The following is a 23,278-nucleotide window of genomic DNA, read 5'->3' as shown; positions in this document are numbered from 1 at the left end:
CATTTAATTTTTTACCTTGCTACAGTAATGTGTAAGGTGTGTACAGGTAAAGGGTAAACTTCCAAACAAAATAGGAAACACATAGATTGGAATCCATGGAACAGCTATTTAATCATTTTTAATCATTTTTGTTTAATGGAAATTTTGACTTACTGGAGGCACCTTGTAACAGGCATTACAAACCTTATCCTTCATATCAAAAGAAAAACATATGCAAAATATAAAGCCTGTTTTACTGTACTATTTGCTAAAGTCAGATAAGCATGTGGACACGTGATACTGAAGGTAAAGCTGTTTGTGTGTTTCCAATAACAGAAATCAAAATGAATGCATAACATAGTGTTACAGCAGCAGGTCTTAGGAAAAGACACATTTTAAGTTTATGGCAGCAGATCTGACATCATCTGTCTTTTCAAGAGTCCTTGAAAAAGATTAACTCTAACCAGCTCTTGCTGAACCCGTGATCCTCTTGAGAAGAGGAGAAGAAAAGGTCTCCTCTATAACATATTTTTCAAAACTTTTATGCTCTTCAGTTCTTGAAATTCTTCCCCATCATTCAATACCATCGCAGAGACATCTGATTTATTTAAGTTCACTTCCCAACATGACAGCAACACCAGGCATACAGCCCCACAGAGCAATAAAAATAACTATATTTAACCACCAGAAGGCCAAGTCACTGTCATCTGGCTGTAGGGGTATCTTTCAGTCTACAGCTAAGCATAAAGCATCCACTGCACAAAAATGAATAGCACTGTGATGTTTAATTTCATCCATTTAACCAGCAGATTAAAGCACCACTAAAACTAGCAACTACAAATAGATTCACATTTGGATGTGTATGCATCCATTGGGGATTATTAACTAAGTTACTGTTGTAATGAAAATGTAATTCTATTTTTGCAGAAATGTAGCTGGGCAACACGGCAATGTAACCCTTCTTTTTCTGTGTGTAATGGAAGATGCACATACATCAGTTTAATTACCATTCTAATAGGCTGTGAGCCACATTACATTGTAACCACTTGCTTAACTGTTATGAAGCCATTTCAAGATGCTGAAAAGCTCTTGAGAGCACTGTACGCGGCACGATGCACCACCAGCCATCTCGCACACTGAGCAGCATTGACATTCAGAGGCTGATGCCGCCAGCTGCCCGATCATGATGGATTCAGATCGTGAGCAGAAAAGGCACAGAGAGGCTCAGTGTTGCCAAAGCCCTTATGTATTAAAAAAAACTCGACTGTTGCACCAATGCGTTGTGGAAGCTATGAGGAGTGAGAGAGGGTTACACAAGGCTGCGGGCGAAATGCACAGAAGCAAATGCATGACGGGTCTCTCAATATCCTTGTTAGGCAGCTGTGAAATAACATATGAGCCCTTGGAAAGTGATTTTTTTTTTCTTTTTTCTTTTTGAGGTGTGGAGAAGAGGAGAAGTGAACAGCAAAAAGTTTTACCTGTGTACTCTGCTTGGATTTAAATATGACTGCTCTTGAATTCACAGTCACTCCAGGTGTAGTCCTCAGAGCTTGTCAGAGTTGTGGTTTGGCCTCTCTTTTGAGACAAAGATCATAAATAAATAAATTTAAGAATGATTACATTTTTGTTCTTCACTTCACTTGTATCTCTTTAAAGTGCGTTACTGTGCTGTAAATTGTGAATTTTTTTGCTGTGGTTATTAGATTTATGCCTGCTTTGGTCTGTTTACCCTCCAAATCTCCAACTATAATTGGAGCAAAGCATATGTGCAGCTGCACGGTTCCCCATTGGCAAGCCTTAGACACACAGCTTTTAGAAAGGTTAAGAATTTATGTATACAAACAGTAACAAATGATAAAAATAACCATTTTCTAGAGCTAATATCCACTGCTAGATTCAGGAGTCACTTTTTAAACTGTGCACTGTAGGTCAGGATCTGAGTCTGTGCAGTTGTGGAGCCTATACCTGCTGCTGGATGGTTGTTAAAGCCTCCCAAATTTATGCGCTGTCAGCTTATCTCGTTTTCTATTTCTGTAGGTTTACTAGAAAAGATGTGAATGCGTTAATGAGTTTTGTAGAGTACCAGTAACAGAGCTAAACTTAGTATCAAAAGTCAAGTAGCAAATTATACAACTGACTGGATCGGACTTTTTTGCCCACAAAAGTTCTTTAATTCTTCATGGTATAAATTTAACATTCCTTAGAGATTTTAATCCATATGATACAGCTGCTGCAAATTTGTCAGCTGCACATCTATGAAGCAAATCATCCCAAATGTGCTCTGTTGGATTGAAATCTGTGTACATTAAACTCATTGTCATCTTCAAAAAATTTTTAGGATGATTTGAGTTGTGTGACATAGGGCACATTATTCTGATGGAGGCATCAGTTGGTACTGAGAGACCCAAAGTATGCCAAGAAAGTATCTTCTGCGCCATTGCACCACCTCGCCAGCAAAGGCATAATAGATCCATGTTGTTGGTTACGTCAAGATCATGTTAGACCCTAACATGTCAATGTCGCAGCAGAAATCAAGACTAATCGGGCCCTCCAACATTCTTCCAGACTTTTGTTGATTAGTTTTGGTGAACTGGTGGGAATGGTATTCTTAGTTTTCTCTTCTTAGCTGACAGGAGTGGCACTTGGTTTGGTCTTCTGCTGCTGTAGCCCATCTGCTCCAACGTGCTGTGCGTTCAGAGCAGTCTGGCCATTCTCCCAGTGACATCTGGCACCAACAAGGCCATTTTCTTCCAGAGAACTGCCACATTGGACATTTAATCTAACATTATCTGCCTCCTGTTTGGTGCTGGGCAGGTAGTATTGGTGAACATATTGGAGCTGAAAACAGCTAGCTGGCACCAATCACTGAGAAAATCAGCATTTCCAAAGCAAAAACCATCATCTTCCAACGCAGTCCCAGTGTCTTAGCTCTTGACTTATTTTCTTCCTTCTTCATTTCCACAGTAAAAACATAAGGAGATACTGTGAACTCTTATAATGACTTTATTGACATGGCGCCTGCAGGGTATGATTATATCTCTTCTGAATGCTATACATAAGACAAGCCATAAACCAAATTTACTAAAAGAATTCTGTCCAGAGAGGAAGTAAATAATCAGAAAATGTAATTTGTTTTGCAATAACTCATCTTAGAACCTCCTGTATCTCTTCTCCTTGAATTTACATCCTTCTTGTGGAAAGCAATGGACAGAGCACAAGAGAGGTGAAGAAGTACGTGCAGGCAGGGTGGAGATGAGTGTGATCTATAACAGAAGGGTAGCAGCAAGTGTGAAAGGTAGTTTCTTGACTTAAGAAATTTTATATTTATGGTTCTTTCAACAAAACAGAAAACAATTTCCTTCCTTTCTCTCGAAAATTTCACTATTCTGAAAAGTGTCACCTAGGCAGATCTCATCCGTGTAAACAAGCTTATAAGGAGTGTAAGATAGACGTTAGGTTGGCCGGAGTAAGTACGCTACAAAGGAACATTTCCTGCTCCCCTCTTATCACCACTGTAATTACCACATTCCACTTCTCAAAGAAATAAACAATAGCAGGCGCCTCTGCAGCTTTCTCCACTCCAAGCTATCTGCTGCCTCACACGCTGTCCTCCACCTTCCTCCTCCTCCTCTCCTGTCCCTCTCCCTCTGTCTCACACACATCGAATCTCATATTAATTCTTCCCATATACAAACACACAGAGCCACATTCTCACAAACATCACTCGTTAATTTGATCTCTGGTGATGATTTATTTTCTCGATGACTGCGCAAACACACGCAGCCTTTTCTTCTCAGTCCCCGTTAATTTGTCTGTCCATCTCTCCGTCCTCCTGTGGTAACAGGGCTGACACGGAGTGTGACTTGGCAGCCGTAGCTTTTAAGCACCGACTTGCAGCAGTCGCCCGAGAGCCTTCCGTCGTTTATCTCGCGGATAATAATAATGCTTAGGGGTGAGCAGACCTAACTCATCACTGCCTTTTATGGCTTCAACAATGCAGTGATTATAAATGGCTATTAATAAGAGATACAGCATTAGAGAGCCACAAGTTTGAATCATCATTACAGGAGAATTGTTCAGATTTGCAGAGTAGCAGAAGATAATTAAATTCAGCATGATAATATGTGAGATTTTCTTCAGATTTGTTGCATTTTAAAAGCTGCTTTTAAAGTCTTAAACAGGTGCGGGAAATATTGCAATTAAGAAAAGAGACATTTTACTGGATGAGGCAGACTGAGAAACAGCACATCATGCTATCAAATTAGCATCTGCTGTGTGGGTTTTGTAAATTACTGGGTGAGAATTATCTCTCTTACATTATAATAAACTGCTGATGACTATCACATTTTCATGTGGTTTTATAATTTGGGAAGCATGAAAGCCTCCTTCCCACCCAAAAATGCCCAAGGATTTTGCATTGTGGGCTTCACAGCTAAGTGGGAAAAGATAGATTATCATTGCTGAAAACAAATTCAAAGGCTCTATCTTCCACCGTTCTTTATGTCCCAGCTTTGAATATTATCTACAAGAGAAGGGCCACGGGCATTGTTGCTGACTCCGGCTGTGTAATGTCAAATCGATACCTGGTGTGTTTCGGGTTTCACAAATGAAAAATACAAGCAGATTTGATCAATGTACAAGAGGGATATATGACTCAAGGCTTGTACCGCTCTCGTAATACAAGACGGATCCATAGCGCAGCCTCACTGGTTGAACGGGCGAGATTAATCTATGAACCGAGATGAAAATCGGCACTTAGTTGGCACTGATTTCACTCAGTCTTATTGAGTGATTAAGCTGGACAAATCTTGGTAGGGGCACTTTCAAAGGTGGAGATTTTTTAAAGTTTACTGAAGTTTACGGTTTGAAGGAAAACTCCTAATTCCTGCATGATAAATGAAAAGTGTTGTAGACAATGCTGAAATTCGGCAGTGATGTAGACGCAAGCAACGAATTCAGTGTTGCGTTTCTTTCACATTTTGAGCTCAGTAGTAGACATCTCTGGTGTGATTGATCGCTGCCTGTTGAGTTTTGTTTTGATTTTTTTGGTGGGAGTATGTGAAAGGAAAGGGATGAAGAATAAAAATGATGTAAGATTCTTGTTTTCTTGTGTTCATGTGTGAATGTTTTCCCTTGTTTTAATGTTTAAACAGTGTGAAATATATTTTTAATGACTCCCGAGCTTTCAGCCGGGCTTTGAATCGGCCATTTCCATAACCCTCTTTTTTTGAGCCATTCCTTGGCAAATTTACTATGCTTAGTATCATTTTCATGTTGATCAATTCAATTCCAGTTTAGCTTGAACATTTGGACAGACGGCCTCATATTGTCTTCAAAGACTCTTTCATATGATGCATGGTGTTACTCCCCTCGAGTCTTAATAAAGCTCAACTTGTTCTTTTTTTTTAAACTGACATTTATTTCGGACAGGAGGATTCTTCGACATGCCTTAACATGTAATGACGTCCAACCACAGCCGATACAATGCCGTCAGAACTAAAAAGAGATACAACTTAAATGAATATTCTTAATAAAGCCCTTAAGCATTATATAAAACAAAACATTCCAACAAAACGATCAATAAAATACACATTACACTTCACACTGCGGTAATTGCACTAGAATATCACGCAATACTAGCGTATTTACATACAGCGATAATAAACAAAAGAAAACATTTACCTCATTGGCCTCACTCAAAGGGAATAAAAACTTTAATCCTCACGTCGTGGGGTAGTCCAAAAAAGCACTCTTTTACAACTTTCTGTAGACGTGCAAACCTCGTGGCTCGTCTCTTAATTAGCTTGCTGAGTGTGCCAGCCAAGAAAAATGCCCTCCTAGCAACAACAGACGGAACTATAGAAAAGGTTCCTATCTAATTGCACAGTTAGCACAAATACACATTTAAACATATAAATCTAATGAACAGAACATGAATTACTATTTATTTATTACTTCTTAATATTTCAACTACTAATTGTTTCAACATTAAATCCAATAAAATGAACTTAAATGCGAGAGTTGCTTTTGACGGCAGCTACACTCCCACCAAATCACTTGTGATTTTCACCCATGAACTTATGAAATGTAAACTAATCTGCTTCTAATAGTGTCACAGTCTTGTGTATAGGTCTGTCAAGTAGAACTGGTTTACTCAGTCTCTTTCCATGGTCATCTAACAATGAGTCACTCATTAACAGTTGTACCTTGCGTATACATCCATCTTCACTCGGGTGTATGGCAACAACTTTGGCCAACTTCCAGTCGTTTCTTGATGCTTGGTCATCTTGTACGATCACTATGTCATTGACCTTTGCATTTCTGTTTGTTTTGTGCCACTTTTGTCTTTGTTGTAGGCTCAATAAGTACTCTTTCTTCCATCTGTGCCAAAACTCATTGGCCAAGTACTGGACTCTACGCCATCTTTTGCGAAGATACAAATCTTCCTTTACAAAGTCTCCTGGTGGTGGCAGTATTACTGACGACTTCATGGTCAACAGAAGATTAGGTGTAAGTGGCTGAGGTCCAGTAGGATCGTTGAGTAGATGTGGGGTGATAGGTCTGCTGTTAACTATCGCCATCACTTCATAAAGATAGGTTCTTAGAGATGAACTGTCCAATGATCTGGATGACTGATCCAGAATGGTTGTCAATACACTTCGGATCGTACGAATTTGCCTTTCCCAGGCTCCGCCCATATGACTGGCAGAGGGAGGATTCATCACAAACTCGCAGCCTAGCTGTTTCAGACTTTCCTGATCCATTTCCTTTACTGCTTCCAGAAACTCACGTCTGGCTCCAACAAAATTGGTGCCTTGATCTGATTGCAACTGACGTACATTCCCACGCAAAGCGATGAAAGAACGCAGTGAGTTTAGAAAAGCGTCGGTTGACATATCATCGAGTAGCTCTATGTGCACCGCACGAGAGCATAGACAGGTAAACAGAAGCCCGTAACGCTTCAGTTCTTTTCTTCCTTCTTTAATGTAGAACGGGCCGAAACAATCCATCCCGCAATATGTGAAGGGAGGAGTTGTCTCCATTCTCTCACTTGGTAGGTTTGCCATCTTTTGCTCTTCTGCTCGACGTCTGAATTTCCTGCACTTAACACAGTTGTGGATAAAGGATGATACTGCTTGACTGCATCCTAGTATCCATATTCCATTTGATCTCAGCTCATTCATCGTCATGCCCCGTCCTTGATGTTTCACTCGCTGATGATAGTGATCAATCAGTAACTTTGCGATATGGCAAGTCTTTGGTAAGATGACTGGGTGCTTGACGTGTGGCTGCAATGTAGAACGCTCTAATCTACCTCCCACTCTAAGAACACCCTTCTCATCCAGGAAGGGATCAAGTCGATAGAGTCTATTTGTTCTGTCCTTGGGTAGATCCTTTCGCGTTTGAAGTGCTTTGATCTCCTTGCAGAAGACTGATCTTTGTACAATGGATATGATTTTAAGCTCAGCTTCTCTCCTTTCTTCAAGGCTAGTGGCTTTATTGCTTCTCCTTTCCAAGCCCTTAAACTCTTTCACAAATCTGAGAAGTCTTGCCATCGCTTTGACCAACCTTGACCAACTGGAGAATTTCCGAAAACGTTCTGCCAAAGAATCTGTTTCCGTAGTTGTATGGAGTACACCAGCTTTGCGTACTTCTGGATCCTCTGCATCAAGTTTTCCCACCTCGACTTCTCCGTGGGGAAGTTTCTTTTGCCAAAGAAAACTTGGACCGCTAAACCAGTTGGAGGTAATAAGGTCTTTGGCCTTCAGTCCGCGCGACGCATGGTCAGCTGGATTGAGATCTGATGCCACAAACTTCCATTGCATCGGTTGAGTGCTTTCCTTAATACGCTGAATGCGATTTGCAACGAAAACATGGAAACGTCTTGCATCGTTGTTGATATATCCCAAGACAACTTGAGAATCTGTCCAGAAGAATTCTTGGGCGTCTTCTAGCTCCAACTCTGCTTTGAGCATGTCACTAATCCGCACTGCTACAACTGCTGCAGACAGCTCCAATCTTGGCACCGTAGTAACCTTCGTGGGTGCTACTCTGGACTTGGCAAAGACAAGAGAGCAGTGAACTTGTCCTGCTTCACTGACAGCTCTCAGGTACGTACAAACACCATACCCTGAAACACTTGCGTCTGAGAAATGGTGAAGCTCGTACTGCTGAACTGGTTGAAAATCTCTTGGCACGTAACATCTGTCAATTTTGACATCTGCTAGATTTTTTAGATCCAACAACCAGGACTCCCACCGTGACTTCAGATCGCTTGTGAGTGGTTCGTCCCAATCTGCTTTCTCACGACACATCTGCTGTAGTATCTGCTTCCCAAGTAGAACAAAAGGTGCCACAAAGCCAAGTGGATCGTAAATAGAGGCTACCGTGGACAACACTCCTCTTCTGGAAAGTGGCTGCTCGTTCACAACTACTCGAAACTGGAAATGATCTGAGTCGATGCACCATTTGACACCTAGGGCTCTTTCAATTTGTTGCTCGCCCAGTGACAAGTCTTTTCTTACTGTTTCTGCACAATCTTCTTCCGGCAGCAAATTAAGTACTTGCTTACTGTTTGAAACAAACTTGTGAAGTCGCAAGCCTCCTGTGCTGCAAAGTTCCTTTGCTTCCTTCACCAAACGAATTGCCTCTTCTTCTGAGTGGAAACTGATAAGACCATCGTCCACATAAAAATTTCGCTCAATGAATCTTATGGTAGCTTCACTGAACTGGCCTTGACCTTGTGCAGCAATATACTTGAGACCAAAGTTCGCACAGGCAGGGGAAGAAGCAGCTCCAAACAGGTGTACGCGCATGCGATAGACAGATGGAGCAGAGTTGAAGTCTCCATTGTCCCACCACAAGAAGCGAAAGTAATCTTGATCTTCTTCTGTGACTCTGAATTGATGAAACATGCGCTCAATGTCGCACATCACTGCAACTGGACCTTTGCGAAATCGACACAGGACCCCCACCAGAGAGTTGGTTAACTCTGGCCCTGTAAGCAGGTAGTCGTTCAAGGACGCTCCTTCGTACTTTGCTGAACAATCAAACACCACTCTTATTTTGCCAGGCTTTTGTGGATGATACACTCCATGGTGTGGAATGTACCAGGCAGGGCTTTTGTCCAGGTCTACAGAGGGAACTCTTTCTGCATCACCACGCTCTATAGTCTCTTTCATGAACTCTGTGTAGTCTTTGTGGTATTGGTTGTCCTTCTTAAATCTTCTCTTCAAATATTTGAGTCTGTGTTCTGCACAGCTCCGGTTGTTTGCCAGACTTGGTCTGTCTTCCTTAAATGGCAAAGGTAACTCACAGTGTCCATCTGCTTTCATCTTCACTCCTTCTTCCATTATGGAGATGAACCTTAAATCTTCTTGTGAGAAGTGTGAGTCTTCCACCTTTCTTTCATTGAAGTCGGACTCGAGCACTTTAATAACATCTGCGGATGTGACCACCTCTTTGACTTGTGTGCGACAGATGTATTGGACTTCTTCGACCAACTGCTCAGCTGACTGCCTGGGTGTCACTTCCTTGACAATGATTTTGTGGCTACATCCTATGACGTCCCCATAGTCAACACATGGATTAGTTCCTCCAACTATTGTCCAGCCAAGGTCTGTTCTTTGGGCAAAAGGTTCATTATCTTTCCCTGCCACAACTTCTCTGGGTACCAACACTTGTGAGCAATTGTAACCAATGAGCAGGCCTACTTCACATTCAATCAGTGGAGCAATTTCTTCAGCCAGGTGCTCTAAGTGTGGCCACGCTCTTGCTGTCCTTTGTGTGGGAATATGACTCAAATTCGCAGGAATAAACTCTCTTGTGTATGTCACAGGAAGAGGAATTCTCCTTGAAGAATAGAAACCTCTGACCTGTAATCCAGACAACCTTTGACTTGGTACTAAAGTATCTTTAGAAGACATTGTCGAGAGCTTTAACTGCACACATTTCTTCTCTGCATCCAGAGCATCTGCCTTGTCTTTCAAGACGAATGTCGTGTCACTTTGGCTATCAAGAAGAGCATAGAGAAGAATCTCATGTTCAGGATTGCTGGTTGTGGATAACCAAACTGGAATGATTGTAGATGTGAGATTACTTCTGTCACTTTGAATCACACGGTTTGATATTGCTTCACTTGGTGCTTCCTTGGGTTTGGTTTCTCTACTCTCTTTATTGTCTTCCATCTCTTTCATTTGTGGTTCCTTGTCACTTTCTTTCTTTTTCCTTGTCCTTGAGGATTTGTCTCGTTCTTCATGCAAACATGTCGGGTGTTTCCCTTTACATGTGTCACACATCTTTCTCTTTTCACATTTCTTTGATTGGTGTCCAAAGCCTAGACATCCAAAGCACAGTCCCTTGGTTTGCACAAACTTGACTCTTTCACTCAAGACCTTGTCCATAAACTTCCTACATGTGTGAATGCTATGATTTGAGTTTTCACAAAACACACATTTTTTTGTGTTGGACGTCTCTTCTGCAGCACTCGCTAGCACCTTTGCTCCAACACTTCTTGTCTTGGATGATTTCGTTTTCTCTGAGTCACCTGCTTTGAGTGCATGAAGCGATGTTACAGGATTGCACGCAATCTTGGCCTCTCTCGCAATGAAGTCAACAAAGTGGCTAAATGTTGGGAAAGAACCATCTTGCTCTTCAATTTCAATGACCTTTCGATTCCATCTCGCTGACAACCAATCAGGTAGCTTGCTTAGCATTCTCTGATTCTCATTGCAGTCATTCAAAACTTCAAGACCTTTAACCTGAAGCATGGCCGCTTCACATCCTCTGAGAAAATCTGAAAATTCGCGAAGTTCAACGCTATCCTTGTTACCAATCCTTGGCCATGATGTCAACTTATCTCTGAAAGCTTTGGCGATTACAAATGAACTTCCGTATCTTTCCTCCAAAGTCTTCCATGCTGAGTAATAAGCAAGCTCTGTTTCCAACAGAAAATAACTCTCAACAGCCTTTCTCGCCGGTCCTCCAACATACTTGCGAAGATAGTAAATCTTTTCATTCACTGGGATGTTCTTTCTGTCTATCAGCATTTGAAACGATAATTTCCAATCCTTGTACTTGAGAGGATCTCCGTTGAAGACTGTAGGTTCTGGTACTGGTAGGCGACTTATGTGAATGGATTCAGCTAGAGCTTGGGCCAATGTTGTGGTACTATCTTCCTGTTTGCTTTCTCTTGGTTGTGACCTTGAGGTGGCTCGTGGCATATCAAACGGCTCTGCATTTGCATTAAGTTGTGAATGTGCAAACTGAGTCATCGGTTTAGATGTGGCATTTCTCCGTTTACTCCTTTCGTGCAGAAGGTCTGATATTTCTTCATCTGAGTTTCCTTCTTCATTGTACACTTTCAGACGTGCTTTAGCAGCATTCATTCTCTTTACTGTTTCCAGCCTTTCTAGCTCTCTTCGCTTTTGCTCTAAGGCCTTCTGTTTCTCAGCATTCTCTGCTTCAAGGATTTCAAGTGCCTTTCTTTCACTTTCCATTTCCTCCATAATCTTCAGAGTTGCTTCAGTAGCCGCAAGCTCTGCAGCTGCTTCTTGCCTCTTTACAGACAACTTACTTGAGCATCTTGATTGCCTGCTATTTGAACTCTTGGATATTTGAGAGGTTGCAGAATTGAATGCTGATCCTATATCACTCCAGTGAACTAATCTCTCAGAAAGTTCTTCGTCTTCTTCTGCTGCTAATTTTTCTTGAGTTAGCCTTATCATCTTCTGAGAAACCGCATCACAGGTGTCCACTCTGCGGCGAGTGTCTGCATCAGGAGTCTCATGATTGCGCAGTTCATCATAAACTTGTTTCACTTCTGCCAAGGTATGTTCAACTCGGTCAATAAGCTCTTTAAGTTTTGCACTAACAGGTTCTTCAAGTGCTTTTTTGCCTTGTTTTGCAACAACTTTCCACTTTTCATAACTGACTTTAAAGTGAGCTTGAAGCTTGTTCACCTTTTCATCATGTAGTGCTTGGCCCCTTTCAGTGAACTTCTTAACTCTTTGACTTTTCCTCAAACTTCCTTCTTTAGTAGCTTTACTTGTGCATGGTTCTTGCAAACTTTCTTGCTCTTCAAAAGCTTCTTGCTGCTCCACAGCTTCAGTGTCACAGCCTTCTTGCTCCATGTCACAGACAGTCAGAGGTGTTATACTACACTCAAGTCACCTAGGTCCACTTAAATTGCTTTACTTTAAAGAGTCAGCTTAAATATATGTCACCATCACTTAAACCAAAATAATAAATTGCTTTTCACTTGTAGTTAAACAGAACATAACCTTCAATGTCAAACAAAATACTATAATGTGACCTTTAAATATCTAATGCAGTCTTAAAAATAAGCAAAACCCTTATAATCAACTTAAACGTGCCTTAATTGCAGTTACTTAGCATAAACAACTAATAACATGAACTTGAACTTTTACTCCAAAACCACCACACTTCCCCTTTCATTGCTTGACAGAGTCCCTTTAAGATGAGCTAAAGAAATCTACTCTCCACATTTAACTTGTATAAACGTGTTACTTATTTGTAGCTTAAACAAGCTGCACCACTGGACTCTGGTTGCCTTATGGGATGTCTGTGTGTGTGTTTGGGTGTCTTTGATGCTTGAGAGAGAGACGCGAGCTTAACCACGTGACCCAGCGCGCTGTCGGCTCGGCTCCGCTGCCACTCGGCTCAGCTCGCTCGGCTGTCGGCTCGGCTCCGCTGCGGCAGACCTCTTTCTCCTTCTCTATCCTCCAGCACGAAGCAGGATGAGTTCTGACTGTTACTCCCCTCGAGTCTTAATAAAGCTCAACTTGTTCTTTGTTTTTAAACTGACATTTATTTCGGACAGGAGGATTCTTCGACATGCCTTAACATGTAATGACGTCCAACCACAGCCGATACAATGCCGTCAGAACTAAAAAGAGATACAACTTAAATGAATATTCTTAATAAAGCCCTTAAGCATTATATAAAACAAAACATTCCAACAAAACGATCAATAAAATACACATTACACTTCACACTGCGGTAATTGCACTAGAATATCACGCAATACTAGCGTATTTACATACAGCGATAATAAACAAAAGAAAACATTTACCTCATTGGCCTCACTCAAAGGGAATAAAAACTTTAATCCTCACGTCGTGGGGTAGTCCAAAAAAGCACTCTTTTACAACTTTCTGTAGACGTGCAAACCTCGTGGCTCGTCTCTTAATTAGCTTGCTGAGTGTGCCAGCCAAGAAAAATGCCCTCCTAGCAACAACAGACGGAACTATAGAAAAGGTTCCTATCTAATTGCACAGTTAGCACAAATACACATTTAAACATATAAATCTAATGAACAGAACATGAATTACTATTTATTTATTACTTCTTAATATTTCAACTACTAATTGTTTCAACATTAAATCCAATAAAATGAACTTAAATGCGAGAGTTGCTTTTGACGGCAGCTACACATGGCACATTATTTAAAACAATGGGCTGTCTTTGCTTCTGTTTATTGGCAGAATGAATTTTTTTCTCCATGGTTACTCTTAGATAGCAAAGACTTTTTCCTGGCACATCTCTTGCATATTTAAAATTAGGGCCATGGCCTGATTGTAGATATATGCACTTTAACACCTGCAGAAGGTGAATTTGGGTGACAATTGAAAATTTATTTTTGTAGAAAATTCTCTAGCATTTGGTGCATTTCCCATTCATGGACAAACTAGCAGCAGTGACTTTAGTTATTGCTAAATTACCTTTCTTAAATAATTCAAAGATATTTAAAATCTATTGACAGACTCACAGGCATACACATATAACGCACTTTGATTTTTAGACCAAAGAAACTCACTTTTCCATCAGTCTAAGGAAGTTTAACTGTGAACTAACTATCCTTTATATTCTGTCATCTAATTGTTTATATATTACTTATTACTTTGGAGTAGTATGAATACCCATGGGGGAGGTCTTTATATATAGAAACAGTTGTAAAACCTTTGAAAATACAGGTAAAAGTCAAAAAGTTTACTCCCTCCTTCACATTTTCCAATGCCATCCAATCTTTGCCAGGCCAATACTGGCCCCTGGGCCTGGTGTTTGACACCCCTGCATTACAGTATGATATGATAACACCGCACAATTAAAAAGCAAAGAGGATGCTAGCCTAGTTTAATAACTCCTGCCTGATTTTCACTGTGGACAGTAGCTAGCACACTGCTTCACAGCAAATCCACTGGCCAGTTGGGTCTTTCTGATTGGAGTTGGCTGTCATGATTCGGCTGTGCGCAGGCAGGAAGAGGACCCAAAATGCAGAACTCAACACACGGGAATAACTCAAAATGCAGCTTTATTGCTGTCACACGGAAATAATACAGGACTAAACCAAACTGGAAAATATAAACTAAACTTCACCAAGAGGCAGACAAGGAAACACATAGCATGAGGGAGGACGCAACACTGACACAGAGAAACACAGGGCTTAAATACATTGGGGAATAACGAGGGGAATAAGACACAGGAGGAGAGCACAGCTGCGAGAAATCAGACATGACGAGACAAGGAAGCAAAGCAGAATACACTTACATGAGACACAGACCTTCAAAGTAAAACAGGAAGTACACAGAGACAGCCTGGAGGGAGAACATGGAGGAGCACATGACGGTATGAGGAAACACAGAACACAAGGAGTGGGAACAAAGCACAATACTCACATCACTATATCCACTTAGACACACAGAGGGAGACACAGGGGTCAGCTACACAGAGGGAAACCTATTAAATACACAGGAAACTAAACAGAGAATACAGGAAACCTAAGAACACTGGACACTATGGAATAAACTAAGATACAAAGAGAACCTTAAACATCAAACATAATACAAGAGACACAAGGAACTCAAAACGCCGGGTCGAGAGACCCAGGATCCTGACATTTGCATGTTCTCTCTGTGCCTGCATGGGTTCTCTCTGAGTACCCTGGCAAGTCCAGAGATATACACTTAGTGGGAATAGGTTAATTGGGGATTCATAATTGCCCCTAGATATGAATGGTTATCTTTCTCCTTTTGTCAGCCTTGTGATAGACTGTTGATCCGTCCAGGGTGTACCCCACCTCTTGCTCTATGACAGCTGGGATAGGGTGTAACTCATCTCTGATCCTATATGGGGAAAGCTGGTAGGGAAATGGATGGGCGGGCATACATTTTCTCCTGTTTATTCTTATAATGTGTTGGAAACTCTTACATATTCAGTTCAGGTCATTTGTGTTTATTGTTGGATTGAAAACCCCAATGATCAGATTATGAGCTTGACGATGGTGGGAAGTAAAAACTCCGTTTTAACAGGAAGAAACCTTCGGTTCAGTGAGGCGTAGCCATTTGCTGCAACCGGTTGGGGGTCCTGAGCCTCTCCCTGAGCCTGGTTCTGCTGGAGATTCTGGGACACCAGATCCAGCCCTAACGAGAAGTTTGAAGTTTCTGACTTGCCTCTAAACCTACCTCATCCTTCACATGTACCACGTCACACTCAGCAGATACTTTCTCCCAGTTAAACACCGTATTCGATCATATGATGATACTGCTGTAAAGTGGCCCACTGGATCACTATTACGGGTTGGACCACACCCAGACTCACCCTTTTGTGTAATCTCAGCTACAAAGCTATAAAGTTTCATGACTGCTTCATATACTGTTGTGATTTTAAAGGTTTAAGCAATCACAGCTACACTGTTTTGGCTGTTAATAAAAAAAAGTTTTAAAAAAGCCTTTTTTTCTCTCAATAGGTTTCATAAACACCAAAACATTTAACATTTTTTATGTGTAGTTTTCAAATATAACTTCCACTTCCTTCTCCTCACCCTTGGGGTCTTTCTTCAGTACACACCCACTCATTCTGCCTGTTCGCGTTCATCAGTCTCACCTTCACACACACACTTATCATTTAGCTGTAGCAGCTTGAAAATGGAACAAAGAAAGCACTCACCTCGTTTCCTCCATGATTTATGCTACGGCTGTTGTATTATTGGTTCAGTTAATATCCAGACTCATTACACTCATCCAGTCTCAGATTTATCAACTGTTTTGCTGAAGCAATTTAAGGGTTTTCCTGAAAATTGATTTAAGTGTTTCAGAATATATTTCTGAGTACTTATCACTAACAACTTCCTCCTTCGATTTCACTCTACCTCAACTTTAATTTGACAGAAAAGGGTCTCAAGCTCTAACTTTCTCTCTTCTCTGAAAGATTGTTGGATTTGTGATGTATAAATCAAACCTCACTGTATGTCTGAATGTTGGATCAGAACATTTTCTACCCTTACAAGAGTAAAACCGAGCAGAAAAAAATGAATATATAGTGATTAAGTGCCCTTTTACCAGGCTCAAGTCAAGAAAATTGTCATCCACTTGTAAAAAGCTCATTACGGTTTTGGTGCAAGCTCCAAAGGGCATCCACTTCAGGCTTGCTGTTCTGTCTGAACTGAAAGCTAGCTACTAGAACCATTTGTTAACCATGTCTGTGTCTCTCCAGCCATGTTCACAGAGGTGCCTCACGATATGACTGCCCAAAGAGGTCAGGATGTGGAGATGGCCTGCTCATTCAGAGGAGCGGGAACCCCTTCCTATGCACTGGAAATCCAGTGGTGGTACATCAGGAACCATCTTGACTGGACCCACAGGCAGCCCTGGACAACTAATGAAGTAAGTTCACAACAGAAATGCTGACTCCTTTTTTTGGTTTTATTTAAAGGATATGTTCACCCTTAGTGATGTTGTTTACAGGTGGTCATCCTTCCTGGGATAGTTAACACAGCCACCTGGAAAATCTAAATGCTCAGTTGAATCACTACTGCCTGACTGCTTGTTTCTACAATGTTACCAAAATGATCAAAAAGATGAAAAATTTAAATAAAAGATCAACTCCAGATGAATTATAGATTATCTTGCAATGGGATCCCACCAGCCCAGTGATGCTGATGCACACACTAGAGTTGGCACTGTAGTAAATGTGTTTGTAACATGTAAATGAACAGATTATAAATCAAAGAAGGAACTATAAGTATGCAAAGGAAAACAGACTAATGTGGGTGCAGGTTTGTAAGGTGGGAACAGGTTTTGAGCCCCTTGCCTCGATTTCTTCCAGTGTCCTTTACCCAGTACTGATCTTGGAACTCAGCCTTCATTTTGACCTCAGCTACACACTTGTCAAGTTTCACATCTGTGTGATCACATTGCTAAAATATGCCCACAGAGACACATTTCAACACCTGCCAAAGTGCTCAAAACAACCTTTATGGCAGTTGCCACAGCAGGTGTTTTTAAGTCCACGGACTCATAAGGTGAAAGAAGTATTTATGCTCTCTGTCTCTGAGTTGTCTTCAGAAATTGTCTTTTGAGTATATGGGAGAGTGAGGTAATATGAGCCCTTTTTCTTTTTTAACTTGACTTGAACTATAGTCAGAGAATTACAACCTCAAGTCCAAAGAAAGTGGCCTTATGGATCAGCTTGCCACATGCAGACAGTAAGCTTTGGTCCCATTTTGCCCCACAGTCACTTTTGCATGTTTTATTTTTATTATTTGTTATTATGTATTTATTGGCATTTCATCAATATGTGATCTATAACTATAATAATAGCTTTTGACCTGAAATCGATGATAACTGTTATGTCAAAAGCTTTCTTTCTTTAAAAATATGTGTTGTTTACTTCATCCATAAGATTCTTCGTTTACAGCGAGCTGAAAAAGTTACTTTCTAATTTAAATGAGAGTAAAATGACTTGCATGTGGTATGGTTGTTCATATTGAGGCGATGTATTAACTTACACACTTTCTCATCTTAACCAGCTCCCCCTCCTACAACACGTGTATATCCCTTATGATTTCACATTAGCTCGTATTAAAGTCTTTAAAACAACTTTAATTATTCTATTAGCCACATGGGGGCGAAAATTAATAAAATGATGCAGAAGAACATGAAGCCAATACAATAACATAATTAGGTGTTAACCAGCTGCTCGCACATCTACTAGACTTTGAGTAACATTAGCACTCATTTAAACTCAGATTCCATATCACATTTATATTCAATATTAAATATGTTTTGTTTTTTAGATGTCTGACTATGTTAAGCAGTTGGTTTGTTTTTCTTGATGCATGTAGGAATTGATAAGACAGAGTCAGACTGAGCTAAATACAGTAACTGTGAATAAAACAGACCAAGAAGGAGCCAAAAATCTGCACAAAACTGCATATTATGATGGTATTTGTCCCACGACAGCTGAAGTTTTCCTCCAAAAAAACTTGAAAAAACCCTTGCTAATTTTATGTTGATTTGTGTGTTTGTGAAATATTGACTGTAGTATGTGGGCTTCAGTATCTAACTGGCACACTAAGAACAACAAGAAACATAATCAGTTCTGTATTCTGGTACATGTGTTTCACTTTTAGTTTAGAAAGCCAATCAAACTGAGATCCTTCTGCTAATGTTTGTCACTTTTCCTAGGTGGCTCCTGAGGAGGAGATGGCAAAGGATGCTACAAAGATAAGTGTGAGTTGTGAACAATATCTGCAGTTATTTTCTCCAGAAAGCCGTTATGTTTGCCTTGGTGTTAGAAGACTCAAAATGCTTATGATTACATTTAAATTTCTTGTTCTGCATGATCCACAGATGTTGTGCTTATACTGTATTGCACACAGCGATGTGATTTTCATTCGTTGCAGCTCGCATGGCGGGTGAACGCTCCAGACGGTGCATTAACACGTTCACTAAAAACCTCGATGGCTCTGCAGAAGCACAGCGTCAGGCAAAGAGCAGGCAGCGCTGCTGCTCGTGGGTGGTTAAGTGTCCTCCCCATGGGGGAGTGGCCCCTGAGGGCATCATCTACAAATTTTAATAAACACTACTGAATCTTTGTGGCTGCAGCACCAGATCTCAGTAAAACACAGTGGAAAAGGAAGGGTGGGAAGTCAGCAGATCTTTTTATATCTCCTCTGGTACTCCCCCTGGCAAACGGAAAAATAGGTGAGCCTTTTATTGAAAGAAGCAGGACAGTATAGAGTAACTCAACATTTTGACTTTTTTCTAATTACCTGCAGAAGTGAGCAGACTGCAGGACCGACTGCATGTTATCTCTACATAAACTTATTCCCCTAGCCTTATCTCTTTCCACTGACTTTATAATTACAAAAATGAACCAAAAAATGTTCTACTTTCTTGGGTTTTAAAGCTGTGTGTGTGTGTGTGTGTGTGTGTGTGTGTGTGTGTGTGCGCGTGTGTGTGCGTGTGTGTGAGTGTGCAGAAGTAGAAGATGCATAAAGCTGCATTAAACATGCAGAAACATGTACACACAAAAGCACAAAGCCTTTCGGCTTTCTCCCAAAAGGCTAGCTGCTGCTGAATCACTGATGCTGTGTTTTTGTGACCGTGTGTGTATGTGTGTGTCTGTGTGCTTTTGTGTGTCTGTGTGCATGTTTGTGTGGGTGGAGCAAAACACTGCAGGCTACACAGCTGCAAAATCGTTATGAGCTCTCTCTATATAATGGATCCTGGCTCACATCCATACAGTCAAACAAAAAACACCATGAGATGCTCACATATGCAGACGCAAACTCGCAAACGGCACGCATTAAGCTCACGCTTACAGCCAAACGCGCAAATGTCACTGCCACACACGACGCACACATCCCAACATCTACTGGCATCACGAGGAGGAAGGTGGGTGATAAATGAAGTTGTATTTATATCTTGGTGCGTCACATTTCAAGATGTCCCCAGACTCTCATCATCTTAACTCCAGCTCTGCGAACTTGCAACACGTTTGACGTCCTGGATTGTTTGTCTGAGTGATTGGCTTGGAGGAGGCGTGGCCTTAGAGTGCATCCAGGCCACACCACACATTTATTCTGTTCTTCCTATGATCTTGCTTTTGTACCTCCAGCACTTCACGCATCTTAACTATCTTCAAAATACACTCAGCTCATTTTCTCAACACAGACGAGTGTATGATAGGCAGCCGCAAGCCTTAAGTGGCTTGACCTAATTTGCATGCAAGAAGGATGCTTATACAATCAAAGTAATAATTTGACATTTTGAAACGATGCACTGATTTGCATTCTCGCTGATTGTTAGATGAAAAGATAAATGCCACGTCTGTGATGTCCTTTTGTCTTGATTTTCTATGTGTTGTGTTCTTCTTCTGAGGAAAACCGGCTCAGGACTGCAAAGGGAAAAAAAAACCTTTTTGTGAAATCTGATACATTTGGATGAGCCATCCATCTACCATCATCTTAACCACTTAACCAATTCAGAGAGAAAAAAGAAAAGATTACAGGTGTTTCCGAAAATTGCACAGGTTTACAAGAAAATGATAAATTTCATAACATTTTAAAAGTTTGCAGTCAACAAATGAGATTAAAGTTACAAATTTATGAGAAATGTTTCAGAAACTGTCTTTTTGTAAATGAGCCGCATCACTTCATTTTGCAAGTGAGATCACCATCACGCGACAGAGGCTACGAGTAAACAAGGAGCACTGCCAATTTCATTCAGACCAGTGTGTTATTTTCTTCTAAACAGGCACAATTCAGGGTCATGTCCAGATGCTTATGATAATATGATGATTCACTAAAATGCTGAGTTTATCCTTACTGCCGAGTCAGATTTTGAAGTGTAATTTGCGTGGCCAGGCATAAAAATGGCAAGTGGGCCACATGTGTGATGTAATGAGGTTGTTCCCACTTTACAAAGGGTAGCTATGAGGTTCATTAAAAATGATGACTTTAATCTCACAGACCATGCAGTACTCTGCAAGTCTTGAGCTGCCTCTTATTTCTTCACTCATTTCTTTGTATGCTGCTACAAAGACAACGAGAAATAGGTGCAGCGATTTATTGAAATGTGCAAACATATTCAGAAATTAAGTTGCCTGGCGAAAAACACAAAAACCCCTTTGAACAGGGTCAGGTACAAGGACTGGACTGAAAATAACTAAAAAAAACAGCTAAAGAGAAACTCTAAAAGACCTGCAGAAAGCCTGTGAACTCAAAACTATCTTAAATATGACAACAAGTTTGACTCCTTTGAAGGTAAATGTATAAAAATGAAGGACTTTTGCACAGCCCTGTATATGTTGACCCCGCTCAAACTTCTTCTATTTTACCTACAATGGCATTAATACGCTGCTGTAGCTGCCCCGTGTGAATAGTAAAACTTCATAGCTGAAGCCAAGAAACAGCACACCATACTTAGTTGAAGTGAGAAGGTGAGTGCACATTTTGTAAAAACGTAACTCATCTCGGGGTCTGTGAGATAGCAAAAGTCCTTTTGGGGGGGTTTTGTGCACTTTTCCTGTGTTTTGTTTTTTTTTTATTTTATTTTGAAGGCTCATCTTCAGCTGTATATACAGAACAAGAACAAAGCCAAACAAAGCTGATCTGACAGCACAGATAGCTACAGTATTGGAGCTGCTTTTTGCTGAAATATTAGTTGAATCATTTTCAGGGTTTTCAAATTGCTCTTTTTCATTTTTTGAAAGAGTAAATGACATTTTCCTTCTATTCCAGTTAAAGGGACTCATGAAAATTGCAACATTAATTAATTCAGTACTCTCAATAGATGGCAGGTTTTTCTTGGTCTGATATGAACAGGAGCTACAGTGACTGTTAGTTCATTCATTCATTCATCAAACTAATAGCTTTTACTTCACTACATTTATTGTTGGGTTGCCATTATCTTGAAACGGCCACTCATTGGTAAAATCTCTTCTGATTGGAAGTTATATTGGATATATTTGTTACAGTCCAACCACATTATATATGTTTTTTTTATTTGTTTGTTTGTTTTTTTGTCTGTCTACCTTCATCAGGTTGTGAAGGTTGTAGGAAGCAACATCTCCCACAAACTCCGCCTCTCCCGAGTCAAGCCGTCTGACGAGGGCACGTACGAGTGCCGCGTCATTGACTTCAGCGACATCGAGGGCGCGCGTCACCACCGCGTCAGAGCCTACCTGCAGGTGGTGCCGGAGAGCGACGTAATCAGCGGCAACCCCAGCAACAACTTTGAGGCCATGGACGACACCAAGAGAGGAGTGGGATTCTCTGACGGGGACGACGGGGAGTCTCTTGGTGGCACCAAAGAGCACGCTCACAGCCATCACCAGAATCACGGGCACCACCAGGAGCACGCCAAGCGCTCTTCTTCACCTGCCCACCACAGCCACGGCAGCAGCAGCAGCAGCAGTCAGCAACACAAGGCGGGCAGAGAGCTGAGGAAGAGGGACGTGGACAGTAACCACAGTAGCCACAATGACTGCACCAACGAACCGAGCTGTGCGCTGTAGATGGCATTACACAAGGATTGCATAATATGATGTGTGTCACAGCATAAAAAAGCTATTCTTCCCACACAGTTCAGGCCTGTGCACAAATCCAGAATCTCTAGAAAATGTCCAGTATGGCTTATTCTAAGCACAGGGCTGCAAACTGTGCAGGGAATGTAGCTTTTTCTCGCTGTGCATGGGTCTGGGTTGGACTGCTCACCTGTCTGTAAAGCCTGGCTTCACAGCATTCAGCAAAAGGGTGGGAAGGGGGAGGGGGGTGCTGATGTGTAGATCTAGGCAGCTCCACAGGTTCTGGTCTCAGCACCAATTATTTAAAAAAAAAAGAAAAAAAGAGACTTCTGTCTTACTATTAACCCGTGCTCTGTTCCACTCTTGTACTTTAGATACTGTAAAAGACACACTCTGCTTTCATGCTCATACTTCTTTCACTGCCTTACTCTGTCATTTGATACACCCTCAGAAAAGAAAGGCTGATATTGTACATTTTATAACTGGGTTTCTCCCCAGTAGAAAAAAATCCTCCCTTTTATTCTGAGAGTATTCTGAATGAAACTCAGCCTACTTCTTTCCCTGAAAATCTTTTTCAGCTTCATTACATCTTTTTTTTCTCTTCTGTGTGTATTCAATAAGTATACAGCCACACATCGACAAGTGTTCTCCCTGTGTTCCCAGAGCAGCAGTGCTTATCCAGCACAGACACAAGTCTTAAATCACAAGTACATCGATAGTTTGAAAAGGGAGAGATTTTAAATCAAACCAACAACAACACGGGCTGTATCCTCCCCGCAGAGCTCTTTTGAGTTTATGACGCCTCTCTGAAAATTTGCCTTCCCTCGCTCGTGCTGCAGGTTTGATCCACTCATGGCTGTTCGCGCTGAGAGAAATCAATCAGTCAAATCGCTCCATGCGGACCTCACCCTATTGGAAAGCCATGAAACGGTCAAATCCCAATGCCTCTAAATTAAACAGATTTGGTGTG

The 23,278-nt window shown here is 41.1% G+C and overlaps 1 protein-coding gene across 1 annotated transcript in view; it reads left to right on the top strand.

Moving 5' to 3' along the window:
• Positions 1-22,535, top strand: part of LOC134618590 (V-set and transmembrane domain-containing protein 2-like protein) — a 54,573-nt gene extending 32,038 nt beyond the window's left edge. The window contains exons 2-4 of the mRNA XM_063464056.1: positions 16,492-16,661; positions 18,465-18,509; positions 21,826-22,535. Of these exons, the coding sequence (XP_063320126.1) occupies positions 16,492-16,661; positions 18,465-18,509; positions 21,826-22,299 (689 nt within the window). The 3' untranslated portion in view covers positions 22,300-22,535. The remainder of the gene's footprint in view (positions 1-16,491; positions 16,662-18,464; positions 18,510-21,825) is intronic.
• Positions 22,536-23,278: the final 743 nt, after the last annotated feature.

Source organism: Pelmatolapia mariae, linkage group LG20 (genome assembly GCF_036321145.2).
Source record: "Pelmatolapia mariae isolate MD_Pm_ZW linkage group LG20, Pm_UMD_F_2, whole genome shotgun sequence".
Classification (NCBI taxonomy): domain Eukaryota; kingdom Metazoa; phylum Chordata; class Actinopteri; order Cichliformes; family Cichlidae; genus Pelmatolapia; species Pelmatolapia mariae.
Note: the sequence above shows the minus strand (reverse complement) of the source record. Positions and strands in the feature narration are given on the sequence as shown.